This window comes from Salvia miltiorrhiza, chromosome 3, assembly GCF_028751815.1.
Source record: "Salvia miltiorrhiza cultivar Shanhuang (shh) chromosome 3, IMPLAD_Smil_shh, whole genome shotgun sequence".
NCBI lineage: Eukaryota > Viridiplantae > Streptophyta > Magnoliopsida > Lamiales > Lamiaceae > Salvia > Salvia miltiorrhiza.
The window spans coordinates 41,954,121-41,968,217 of NC_080389.1; the positions used below are offsets into that span (position 1 = coordinate 41,954,121).

Below are 14,097 nucleotides of genomic sequence, written 5' to 3' on the forward strand. Positions count from 1 at the left end.
TTTCAGAAAGAAATACTGGGGAATTTCTACAATTTGCAGAAATAACACAGCATGTGATCTCTAACAACTTCAAAACTCTTTGCCTAAGAGAAAATTATGTGTAAAATAAGGTGAAGAATAGAAGGGGTGTGCCAAGTTGGAGACGAGATTTAGATTTGTGCCTAAATTTTGCTTGATTGTGAGTGCATAAAGATATAGAGGAGGAGGGCAACTAACATCAAAACTAGTTGTTTTAGTTATGCAGATTAAAAGTGTTGAAAAGCTCAGAACTCAAAGAGTCGAAGCTCAATCATCCCCTCTTTTCGTTTGGGAGAGAACCAGGCCACCACCTTCCCAGAGCCCAGCAGTCTCAGAGAGTAGTTCAAGCTGTATATTAGATCCTCCAGCTGTGGCCCCTGCTTGCTCGACGACGACCCAATCGAGAATTTCGAATCCACCCGAAAAACAATAGGCCCAGCCACCTGCATCAACACAAATCAGTATCTACTCCATGCTATTCGCTAACCTATTATCTAACATTACAACATCTTATTCGAGTCCAAATGAGTTATGTTATGTATCAGGTCGCTCACCTGCTGCTGAAAAATGAAATTGAGTCTGGGAGAGCACACTTCATTCAGCGATTGATTAGTTTGTGCGCCGCTGAAAAGGTTGGCCACCTTTTTGGCTACAGCTGAAGCCGAAGCAATATCCAAGCGAGCATCTATTCTGGTAAGGTCTCCAAAGTTATTTCTGAATCTCCCGTGTTGGAAAGTGTAGCATAGTGAGCCAAATAAATCAGCCCCAAAACGGCCTCTCCTCTGGCTTCTTTGGTTGACGTCTTGTGAGCCTTCCACGCCATGTAGCCATGCCTCACAAGTACCCCCTTAATGCAAAAGAGAAAAGCCATAAATCATTTGAATTCCTGATGCAAATGCAGGCATAATACAATATCTTGATTAAAGAGAACTTGAGCACACATTCATGAGTTTGCTTGGCATTAACATATCCATCCAGCTCAGATGGGGCAACCCAGAAATACGACAAACCGTGCATCATCTCTATTAGTAATAGAACTAAGAGATTTCTAAACAAGGACATTTAACTAATCTTGGCAGCGAATCTATGTTCTTGAAGGTTTATGGCATGACAACTAAAGCAAAAGATAATTTAAAAGAAAGATCGGTACAATTATCCAGATGGAATTAACAAAAGTAGCACAAGCACATCCAAACATAGAAATTACCTATAATTCCAGATATTGCTGCGTGAGGATCCTTGAGACGGACATCATACGGGAGACACAAAACCTGACCTTCTTCTGTTTCGACCATGACATCATCCTTTGTTTCCTTTTGCCTCCACAAGTCCTTTGACTTCTCATAAGAAAAGGCAGCTTTTGCACATAATCCGGGCAATAAGGCAACAGGACTTTTACTTTCAGTATTAGTGGAATCAACAGCTTGTGGACTGCCACTATTTTTATGTAATCCAAATCGGTATCGCAATCCAGACTCGGTGACAAGGGACAAACAGTCCAAAGATATGGATTCAGGAACTTCCCAATATTTTCCTTTATGGTCTATGAAAAGCTCTGGCCATGCGGCTTCCAAAGTGATATCATGATCCGGAAGCTGTAGGTGAAGATAGGATTTCAAAGTAAATATTTAGCTGAAACAGAACAAAAGACCAGAGTGGTGGACATGATAATGATTTTTGAGGGAATTTCAAGAACTTGGCTAGTATAGAAAATGTAGCATGTCAAGTTGTCAACTATCTTACACACCATCATTAAGTTTGCTAACCTGTCATAACAAGATTAATAATCCAACCAGAATCCAATCTCCAGTCAGTATATCATTCTATTTCTCTTTTATATAGTAGTATTTCACAAATCAACAAAATGCTTTCTGCATAACATGTTGCATCCCAGCCAAGAAGATGGCAGTAGATTTTTCAATCTCTGGCAATGACACAAGCTGATAACTAACTCCTGATGGATATCTATACAACTATACATGCATACTGCACTGCACATCTACTTAACTATCAGCAGCAATTTGTTCTACTACACTGACCAACTAAACCCAATTCTGGTTTGTCTGTTATATACTACTTCATAGACAAACTAAAAACACCAATTCTAAACATTAATGATTGCAGAAGCTATAAAGGCAATTAAACTGAGTGCACTTACCTAATTTTTCGTTTATTCGAATCAGATGGTCAACACAAGAAAATTTATAAAGATTCAACAATACAAAACAGAAAAAGTAAAATTTAGGGACCAACGAGAAGTCAAAACGAACGAAAAACAAGAAACTTGTTGAGGCGAACTACTACATGAAGAATTGTACCTTGTGAAAGAGCATGGCCTTGGTGCGTCGGTTCTTCCTTTCCCCATGCTTTTCAGTGCTCAGCAAAACGGATGATGAGGATGTTAGTGAAATCTGCGAGCATAGACCTAATGCGTAGAGCGATTTATCCACGAAATGCTTCCCAACATCTTTAAGCAAAGGTAGCTCCCACTCTTCTGCTGCTGAAACTTCAGCTTTGATAGAGGATATCAGTTTCTTTGGGCGAAACTGCCCGATTATTCCAAGCCACCTATATAGTAAGGATTGGAATTCAATAGCATACAAGGCGCTACATAGAAAAGCCACATTTTCGATAAGATGTGACAGATACACAAACATACACTTTTACAGACTAATAGACACCAGTCCCGAACCAGATACGAGTTTTGTTTCCATTTAGAAATCGAGCAACATAGCTCAATTTCGTAACCAACAATTCCTTCAAGTCAAAATGCATCAACATTAAAACATGAGTCACGCAAAGGATCACAAATACACCTAATATTTTCAAGGACAAGCGATCCATAATTCAGTGAGAAGAGAGAAGAAAAATAGAAGCAGAATTGAGAGCAGGTAGATGTTTGAAAGTGTTACCAGTCGCCGATAACAGCGCGGCCAATAAGGGACTGGAAGGCGAGAGAGCCCAATTCCTTGTGATTAATGGAAGGAGAAAAGGAGGGAATGATGCCCAAGGGAAAGCCGTTTCCCAAGAGAGAAATTTGCTGAAACCTGAGGGCCCTGCTGGCCCTTGCACCGTCAAGGGGAATGGGATCCCCTGGAATAGCCCTGCATACGCCATCAATGGATTGCGGAGTTGAAATGTTGAGGTCCCAGAAGGTAGCGTCCATTGCTGTTCTTAAGTTCGCCATTTCTCTAAACTAGGTTAATGTGATTGTGAATGGAGAGAGGGTTTGGTGAGGTTTCTTATCTAGTCCACTCTGCTAATACTGATATGAGACAATTTCTGTTGAAGAGAGAGACAGAGAGAAGAGGGGTTTGCTTTGGGTTTAAAGTTTTCCTAATTTGCACTTTCACCCCGATTATTTTCTCCATCGTTATATTTTTTTCTGTTTTATAGAAAGTTCACATAAATAACCTAATCCAACTTATAGTTGCAAAATAATTCCATATCGTTTCAAATTTTTAGACAATTTACCGTCTGATCACATTTATCAAGATATCTCGAGCTCTCGGAGTTATGCACCCATTTTAATATTAAAATAACGTAAAATTTCAGTTAATCAATTCATAGAATAAAAAAAGTATTTCAAAAAAAAACCTTTTAATTAATTTATTCTTAATTAATAGGTGAAATTTATTGAAACTAATACAAAATAAATATTACAACACCAACAACAACAACAACAACAACAACAACAACAACAACAACAACAATAATAATAATAATAATAATAATAATAATAATAATAATAATAATATAATAATAATAATAATAATAATAATATACAACACAAGTTATAATAACGCTCGAAATTGATGCAAGGCCAGAGCAGATTAAATTTGCAAAACAATGCCCAACGCTATTAAACAGCAGGGGTGGGGATGCCCGAAGAGCAACTCCAATAGATTCTAGAACGACGGCCACAGCTAGGATTGGGTGGAATACTTCTCCAACAACACATCTTCTGCTAAGCTGTTGTCGAGGAATTTAACAATGTAACGCTACATCTATCATCCACTCTTTATCCCGCTACAAATAGCCAGGGCCGGCCCTGGGCATAGGCGACGATCGCCCAGAGCTCATGATTCTAAGGGGCCCTAAAATATTATATTCTTTTAATTATATATGTTCTTATTTGAGTCAAAGAAATTATATTTGCTTATTTCTAGGTATTATTATCCACTTAATTAAAATAACTTTTTTAGATGGCCAATATTTTAAAAATAAAAAATTCAAATGCTAATAGTTTGACAATTTTATGTGTTGAAAATGATGTTATAGAAAATTCTGAAATAAATAATATTATAAATGACTTTGCAAGTAAAAAAGTTAGGAAAAATAATTTTATATAATTATAATATACTGTACTTTTATATAATTGTCATAACATATTTTTATAATGGTAAATAGAGGGCTTATTCTTGTTGTTTGGCCCAAGGCCCTATTTTGTCGGGAGCGGCCCTGCAAATAGCGCTATTCTCCTCTTTTATATCATTTCTTACTTTATTTTTATTTTTAATTCAAAAATAATATCAATATATATTTTTTTTATTCAATTTTAAATGTCAATATAATATTGAGTTAATATATAAAACTATCCACTTTCATATTGTAAAGATAAAAATTGTCCACTAAGATAAAAATGATAAAAATTGTCCACTTTTTGATTGAAAAGACAAAAATACCCTCCTTTAAATATATGCTCTCTCTCTCCACTCTCTTTCTCTCTCTTCTCCCTCACAACCCTTCCCCCTTCTCTCTCTCTCTCTCTCCCTCCCTCCCTCCCTTCGATCTCAGATCGCCGCCTCTGCCTCGTCGCCTCCGCCATCTCCTGGTTCGCCCCCCGTCGCGAAGCGCCGCCGCCCAGGCCTCGGTGGCGCGGTAGTCGCAGCAGGGGAAATCGTAGCCGCAGCTCTGCTTCAGGTCGGCGAGGACTTTCTTCTCCGTTTTGAGGTCTGCACTGCTGCTAGACTTCGCCGCGGCGCAGTCGCCATCCGACGCGCTGTCGCCGTCGCCAGTTGTTAAATCACCGACGCCTTATCTGTTGGCGCAGCCGCCGAGTCACGCAAGCCCTAGCCCAGCCCCTATGACGGTCACCACTCCTTCTAAATCGAGGATTTGCCGTGCGATTTCAGAGGTATACACTTGCTGCGATTGATTTAGATCTGAGTGACAATTTGGTAAAGCATTTTAGTTTTGATTGATCTATATATGAGTGGACTCCATCTCAAGCCTTTAGTCAAACAGTTGTCACATAGAATGGCTGAGATGGTGATCTCAGCAGCAAAGTGCATACCTTCGATTTTTTTTGGATCAGCTAGGGTTGGGTTTGGTTTGGAGTGGTGGAAGTCGGTGTAGCAGAATTCCTCGAGCACGACGCCAGATTTTTTTTTTCTTCATTAAAGCTTAATTTACTTTGAGTATTTTGTAAGATTTTGTAATATGAAATTGGGCGTAGCTCGACTGCGTATACCAAAATCTCTACTAATTAATTACTACACCTCAAAATGGAGGTAATTGATGGTGATGCAGTTCTACTAATTAATTATTATTGTAATTTATGTTTAGACATGATTTGTCACCCAATTCAGTGAAAATTTTGGGGAGATTCTGTGTTTTGTTGTATTTTGATTGTTGATTTAGAGGAATTGATGTATTTTGATGGTAGATTGAGTTGTTGTATTTTGGTGTTGTACAACAATTTGATTGAGCTGTATAATTATTTTTTTAATGTTCTTAAATTCACAACCAAATTTATGAATTCACAGCAGCTTAATGTTTTTGAATTCACAACCACATCTATGAATTCACAACTAGATTTAAGAATTCACAACCAGGTCGATGGATTCACAACTTAATGTTCTTGAATTCACAACTTAATATTCTTGAATTTACAACCAAATCTATAAATTCACAATCAAAATAAATTACAGTTTTAATTGTGAATTCAAACTTTAAAAACTCAAATTCACAACTACTTGAATTAACAACCAAAATAAATTCTAGTTGTGAATTAAATTCAGGTTGTGAATTCACAACCAACATAAATCTGGTTGTGAATTAAATTTTGGTTGTGAATTCGTTTGTTATGAATTCACAACCAAAAAATTCTAGTTGTGAATTAATTTTTGGTTGTGAATTCGACTGGTTGTGAATTAAATTTTGACCGTGAATTCGACTAGTTGTGAATTCACAAACAAAAAATTCTGGTTGTGAATTCGACTGGTTGTGAATTCTCAATTCACAACCAGTGTGAATTCACAACCGAAAAATTTTGGTTGTGAATTCACACTGGTTGTGAATTGCGGGATTTTTTAAAGGGGTGATGTAAAGTGGACATTTTTTTAATTTTTAATGTGAAGGGTATTTTGGTAACAGTGGACATTTTTTATGTTTTTTATTTTGGTGGACATTTTTTATCTTTACAATATGAAAGTGGCCATTTTAAAAATTCACTCTATAATATTCATCTCTAAAAATCCATATATTATGATAATATTATGATTTTACTGTCAATTATATTTGTAGATTTTACTTATTAAGGAAATATTATATTTGTAGATTTTACTTATTAAGGAAATATATTTTCTTGCGACACAGATAACATAAATATGTACAAATTTAAGAGAGACTATTATATAAAATTTAAAAATGCAATAACATAACTTATAATATTAATATATATATATATATATATATATATATATATATATATATATAAGGGATTGGCTAAAATAAAAACACATCTTAGAATATAAAATAAGAACTATTTACAGCCCTTAGATCATCAAGATCTACGGTTTAATCATCACCTTGTTGGACGAATTCATGATCCTGAATTCGAATCCCATAGATAGCAAAATATTTATTTTTTGCAATTCATACATTTGCACAACAAATTCATACGTGTTCTACATAAAATTCATACATTTTAGCTGGTTCGTATTTTATATGTTAAGAACTGTTTATACCGTAGCTCTCCCCTATATATAAAATCACAACATAAAAATAAGGGAGAAGTAGCAAATAGCCCCCTATCATACAACCCCCTAACACGTTTACCTCCCTATCTTTTGATTTTGGGCTGTTAGCCCCTCAACATATCATAAAGAGTGCAAAACGCCCCTGCTCTTAACGGACATTTAACGCCGTTAAGTATTTTTCATTTTTTTTTTATTTCTTACTATAAGCATATAAATTTTTTTTGAATTTAAATTTAAATGTTTGTAATATTTTTTTAAAGGGCAAATAGCGTCAAAATCCCTATACTTTCCCCGTTTTCGCATATTTCCCCTGACTTTAAAAATTCGCGATAGAATCCTTGACTTTAAATCTCGTTCGCGTTTCTCCCTAAAAAATGATCGGCGATTTATAGAATGCTGACATGGAGTCTGGAAATCCACATAGGATTAAATTTCGGCGTATTAAGCGACGTAGTTTTACTTAATAACGTAAAACGTTGTCGTTTCTGGATCAGAATTTTCAGAACCGCCCTCACCGCCGGCGCCGGTGCCGTCTGCGACCTCAAAATTCTCATCATCTCTTTAAAGAAACATGACTTCAATTTCTCCAAAAAATTCGAACTCGTCACTTCTATGGCATTTATAGTACAATTAGGGCATCAGTCTTAGCTTAAATTTCTAATTTTCCGTTCAAAATCCACAGAATCGATTGAAAAAATTGAGGGCTTTTTTCTTCAACGATCTGCTTGTTCTCCGCCGTGGGGGACCAAGTCAGCCGTCGTCGAATCATTTCATCACATAAGAATCATCGATTTGGCGGCGCCGGCCTCCGCCATGCACTGCTGATTCTTATCGTCTTCGTCGCCAACGAGCTCCTCCAATTTGCTCAGGGCCTCGAGATTCTCTGATCTGCTCCGCCGGCTGCCAGCAGTGCGGATGAGCTTGATGACGGCAGAGCGGTGGAGGGGGGACTTGGGAGTCGGGATCCTATCGATCCCGCTCTTCACATTGGCGACGCACCACGCCTGAATAAGCCGCCGGAGCATGTGGTTGGGAGTCAAACCGGCGGATTTGGACAGCGGCAGCTTAGTAACCGGGAAAACGACGACATTTTTGGCTGATTTACGTGACTAAGCAAACTTAGTTAGATGACTCAGCAAAATAATGCCACATAAATGACACGTCATTGTAGTTACTCGCCGGAAACTTTATTAAGGGAAAATTACGAAATTAATCAACGGTCAAGGATTCTATCGCGAATTTTTAAAGTCAGGGGAAATATGCGAAAACGGGGAAAATATAGGGATTTTGACGCTATTTGTCCTTTTTTAAATAAAATCATTTTTGAATACACGCACACTTTCACTACATTCTTAATTAATACAAGGTTATCTTTGTCTATCGAATTATTTCTACTTCTATATATTGTGTATGCTTTTGGGTTTTTAATTAATACAAGGTTATCTTTGTTATGTTTTATTTTTATATACTATATATTAATCGGTACGATTTATTTTTTTGTTTATATATATGTATATTAAATCTCATCTAACTTTAATTGTTACAAGAACGCAGTGAAAGTGTGTGTATATTCAAAAATGATTTTATTTAAAAAATATTAAAAACATTTAAATTTAAATTCAAAAAAAATATGATTATAGTAATAAATACTAGTAAGAAATAAAAAAAAAATGAAAAATACTTAATGGTGTTAAGTGTTCGTTTAGAGCAGCGGGCATTTTGCACTCTTTAGCATGTTGGGGGGCTAACAACCCAAAATCAAAAAATAGGGAGGTAAACGTATTAGAGAGTTGTATGATAGGGGTTATTTACCACTTTTCCCTAAAAATAAATACATTAAAGTAACAATAGAATAAACTCTAATAAAGTCTAAAATCACTTCCGAAGTTGATCTTGAAAATTGCTCCAAAACATATTGAAAGTGTCACTTAGGCTTCAATATTGTTGCCTTTTAAAAATGATTGTTGCTTGTTAATTTTTAAAGTACTCTTATCAAATGAGATTGGAAATATTGTCTTTGTTTATCATTAAAGTTCTATTATCTAATTTTCACATTTGGAATGAAATAACTTACTTTTTTTGCTTCAATAATTTTTTTTTTTTTTGCTTTAATTTGTTCTTTGTTGTTGATGAGTTCTCTATTAAATCTTCAATTATCTTATTTCCTTGTTCGATTGGTTTCAAAACACCAGACACATCTTCACCTTTTTTTATCTTATTTTTTGCTTTTTTTTCACACCATCTGAACGGCGTGATGATCCAAAACCATTGCCACTACCATCCCTTAAATTGATAGGCTTAAATTGATAGAAAATGAGGACAACCCATCAAGTGAGATATGATATCCTGATAGTGTTTTTGATTGGAATGGAGACCTTTGTTGTCAAGAATTTTATGAAGGACAAATAAATCATCGCTTAAATTATATTGATAGAAAAGGAAGACAACCATCAAGTGAGATGGGAGATTCTGGTAGAATTTTTTATTGGAATGAAAACCTTTATTGTCGGGAATTTTATGAAGGACGATCAAACTTCACAAAATCTTTCATGTTGGACCACACATTGCACGACATCGAAATTGATTAGTCAATGTACCACACATCCTACTCCCCAAAATTCTTGCCTTTTTTGCTGAATCAACCTTTGGATCGTGTGATATGCTATACGGATCAACAAATTTGAATTTTTTAAAGAAGGCATGTCTTCTTGCATTCCTTATATAAGTGCCTACAAATTCTCGCCACAAAAGAAAAAATTAGCATATCAATTATTCAAAATAATTCAACTAATTAATTTTAATAATACTCACCATATGTAGACACATATACAAGATGCCGAGATTGCCTCCAATTCACACATGTGTTGAATGTCATCAAGGAAGATGAACAGTTTGGTGTTTTTCTCATGATCAAAGACACTATACCATCCATTTTGATTTTAATACTAAGTCCATCAACGAAGGCAACCCCACCAAAGGTGTGTAACATCTTCAATGTCAAAGGTATATTCATTGCTTTCAACTTGGGTAGCTTGTGTGGTGCATGTTTTGCCTAAAAGAACAATTATTTGAATAAGTAAATAACAGAATATAAATAATAACTAAGTTGAATACATACCTTTTTTTTTTCTTTTCCATGACTTTCGGGGCGACTTCCACACATTGAACTTCTTGCTCGTTTTCAACTTGATCGGATGGCTTTTGCATCATTACTGAACAACTACCTTTCTCTTCGGTATCTTTATTCCCCATTTGTTGTTGGAATTGATTGATCTTAGCATTCAGTTCGGCTATATTTTCTTTTTCCAAACTCCGATCTCATTTCTGACACAGTTTTTCCAACTCCCAATCTCACATCTTTATTGAGATTGAAATAAAATGTCGGAGTAACAAAACCACCAACACCTCTAACACGACCAGCATGCTCAAGTGTCTCAAGTGCTTGTGTAAGGATATCGTCTGTTGGATGACCTTTGTTAAACACACCATCTTTCTTTTTTCGTATGAAGTCATCCTACAATACACATTGATGAAGTATATCACAAAAAAATTAATCATGAGTTATTATTAATTTAATAATAAATCATCTTACAATTTTCATAACTGTTCGGGCTAACCGTTCACCATCAAACTTTTCTTTTTTATTTGCTCGTGCTTTTTTCCACAAGAGTGCTCTATTCACAACACCATCAAACTTTTCTTTTTTATTTGCTCGTGCTTTTTTCCACAAGAGTGCTCTATTCACAACTTCATCTTCAGTCAATTGATCCTTCTACAAAATAATATTTGTTAGTTACATGTTTTCAAATTCTAAATATATAAAAATATTGAAAGATCACCATTTCTTGACGTCAGCCGGCATATCCCTTGCGTGAAACACGATGGAGGTAAATATGCATTGCTCACGCTTCTTCAGCTCAATATTTTTTTTCTAAAGAATACAATAAAATCAAAATCATTTAGAAATTCATTTTTATGTATTGAAAAATTAATACCGAGATACTTCAGACATACGATTAATGACAAACTCATTCCAATCTTCTTTGAGGATTTCATAACCTGGTGGAGGATCATAGAGCATTTCATGCTCTCCATCATGTGGACGAATGTTTTTGGAGCATAGCTCTGACTTCCATTGACGCCACTTTGCATTTGCAGATTTCATGTCGTCCACATTAAACACCAACTGCAAATTGAAGAAACAATGTCTAAGTGGTTACTTATCACAAATAGTATAAGGAATTACAATTATTAGGCACAAATACTTACAGTAACTGTATCCCAAATCGTTTCTTTCAAGTCGATAGGCACATCCTTCCAGCACTCATAGCTACATTTAATGTTTATCCTAGCAAGCATACCTATGTAATTTTGCAACTCTGCACCCCCAGGTCCAACAGCCTCACCATGCACATCGAAAGTAACATCTCTTTTAAGTCATTTACTCTTCAACACATCCAATCTATCAAGATATACTCTTTCTCTGGTAGCTCTCGAACTTTGTGATCCTTTAGAATCCTCGTTATTGCTACAACCACTAACATCGGACGATTTCTTTTCCATGTTATATAACCTGCAAAATTACCGAACATTATATCTCTTATAGCAAAACAACGATAGATATTACATAAACTATAGATACTATTAAAATATCAATTACTTGCATAATATTAAATAATATTTAAAATCTATAGAAATTTACTAAATTTATGAGTTTGCATTATCCACCCATGTTCCTTCACAATCTTTACGAACATATATTGGATCAACCTCATTACCAACTTCTGTCGTTGGCATTCCATTGCTAAAATACAAATGGTGAATGACAAAACAATTGATATTGCCATCCTCGATTTCCTCAGTGTATGCTACACTTGGAACAGCAAGCACAATGGACCATGTAGAATCTTGAGGGTCATCCACATAAAAACTTGCTTTGCTTGATTCCCTAAGATAAAAGAATCGGATTTGAATCTAATTCTATTGAGATCTACCAGTGTAAACCCGACATCATCAACTCTAATGCCATTGTTATTTTCTACCCAACTACATTTAAACATTACTTCATGAAAACCGTTGTAGTCGAGCTCCCAAATTTCATCTATAACTCTATAAAACGTCATGTCTGACATAATAGGATTGTTATAATTTTCACTAGCCACTTGCATTGTTTTTGCAACCAAACTTACTCCAGAATTTTGAACAACTCATTTACTATCATGTGTCTTTGAGTGAAATGTCACGCCATTTATCATGTAAGCTTCATACTTCACAACCCTAGCATTAGGTCCTCGAGACAGCCACTTCAACCTTTCTGATATTTGATGTGAGGAATTTGCAACCTAGTATAAATTTTAATTGTGAAATATCAATTTAAATTTTTAACTTCTATAATAAAAATAATTAATACACTTACTCGCAACCTAATAATTTTTAACTTCTATAATAAAAATAATAATACACTTCTATAATAAAAATAATTAATTGTGAAATATCAATTTAAATTTTTAACTTTGATGTGAGGAATTTGCAACCTAACTTAAATCTTGGAATGGGGGGTAGGGTTTTACTTTTTTTTGTTCATCTTTAAGCTTAATTAGTAGATAACTAAATTAGAAATAATTTAATAATGATTAGTTGATTACTGATTAGGGATAATATATTGAATTTTTAAGCCTCTTAATGACGGGCCGATTTAAGCCCAAAAGCCTGGCGGGCTTTTCGGCCAGCGGGCCGCATGGGTCGGGCTAGGGAGGCCTGGTTTTTTTTGGGCCTTGGAAATCCTAGCCCAATCCGGCCAAAACTACGGGCGGACAGGGCGGGCCCATCGGGCCAGGCTATTTTCGGCCCATTTTGACAACCCTTATACTTATTTAACAACCTTCTTAAAATCTGTGTCAAACTCTCGGTGGACGGAGGTAGTAATCTTTTCCCTGATTTCAAAGGGTATGCATGGGTGGCACGCTTGCCCATTCCTTTCTTTGCTTTTCATCTTCTCCAAGAGTTATCACTTCGGAAAAATTAATATTAATATCTTTCATAAAATTGGTTCTCAATGTTTTTCACTTTTTGGACCAGAAATAATATCTTTCATAAAATTGGTTCTCAATGTGGCTCTGTCACTTTTTGGACTACAAATATGATAAGTCACTTTTGTGGCTTTGTCTAACCTTGAAATAGTATTAGTAGCTTTACAAATGTTGGGCGACAAGTTCACGAATCAGCCACCATCAAGATTTTATGCATTCGTATCTTTTAAACATTAATTTTTTTTTATTATCTTCACATCTTTAAATGAATTCTTATTCTTATATTACGTACTTTTAATTATTCGTTATAAAGCTATCTCAATCTCTTTTCCATATATTATCGTTGGATGGTGCTTTACTTTTCCACTTGATCCAAACCTCAATTGGGGGATTGAAATATAAACCGTAGAGTAAATTAGTGCATACAACAAAGTATGTAATCTCCTCATTTTCAATTCTATTCCAAAAAAAAAAAAAAAATACTACTTGTAGTATGGGGCAAAACAATGAACTTTAACGTATGACCGAAAGTCTTTTTCTTTTGGATGTCTTGGACTTGCATGTATCCATAGATGTAAGTGTTTTCAAGTGTAATATACTCTGATCTATTACACCTATTGGTGTAAACCTATGACTTTTGCACTTAAACATACTTTAATAAGTTTTTCAAGATAATAATTTTTTTCAATTCAGATTTGGGCCCATTATGTAAATCAATAATTTAGATACATTAATACGATAATAAATTTTCAATAGACCCGTATATAATCTAATAAATACATTGACATCCATTTCACGAATGCCTTCCATATCTACTTCATTTTCTTATAAATTAGTTGAAACTCCTTAATCCATTGAACAAATATACAATGTGTGAAATGGCTATTGGCTATTGCTGAACATTATAACACAAGTTGAGACTTCAAAAATGTCGAATATGTTAGAATGTAAATAAATTTAAATCTATTGAATTCCTATGTTAATAAATTTAAGTTTGATGAAATCCTACACAATTAATTTTAAATATTATGTTCCCTAAAAAATTAAATTAGCTGAATATAAAATAT

General features: G+C 34.9%; 1 protein-coding gene and 1 long non-coding RNA gene across 3 annotated transcripts; both read right to left on the bottom strand.

Annotated features, from left to right (window-relative positions):
* On the bottom strand, positions 1–3,398 carry LOC131015828 (protein TRIGALACTOSYLDIACYLGLYCEROL 4, chloroplastic). The gene is made up of 5 exons (XM_057944265.1): positions 2,931–3,398; positions 2,337–2,586; positions 1,226–1,613; positions 573–865; positions 1–461 (listed from the first exon to the last, which is right to left on the bottom strand). The coding sequence occupies exons 1-5, from the start codon at positions 3,203–3,205 to the stop codon at positions 264–266; spliced, it is 1,404 nt and encodes a 467-aa protein (XP_057800248.1). The 5' UTR covers positions 3,206–3,398; the 3' UTR covers positions 1–263.
* Positions 3,399–9,512: 6,114 nt separating this feature from the next.
* On the bottom strand, positions 9,513–10,692 carry LOC131015831 (uncharacterized). Of its 2 annotated transcripts, none has more exons than XR_009098699.1 (4): positions 10,619–10,692; positions 10,120–10,515; positions 9,813–10,053; positions 9,513–9,730 (listed from the first exon to the last, which is right to left on the bottom strand). It is a non-coding gene; the product is annotated as an uncharacterized LOC131015831 (long non-coding RNA). The 2 variants fall into 2 exon arrangements; XR_009098698.1 differs by having other exon boundaries at positions 10,594–10,692.
* Positions 10,693–14,097: the final 3,405 nt, after the last annotated feature.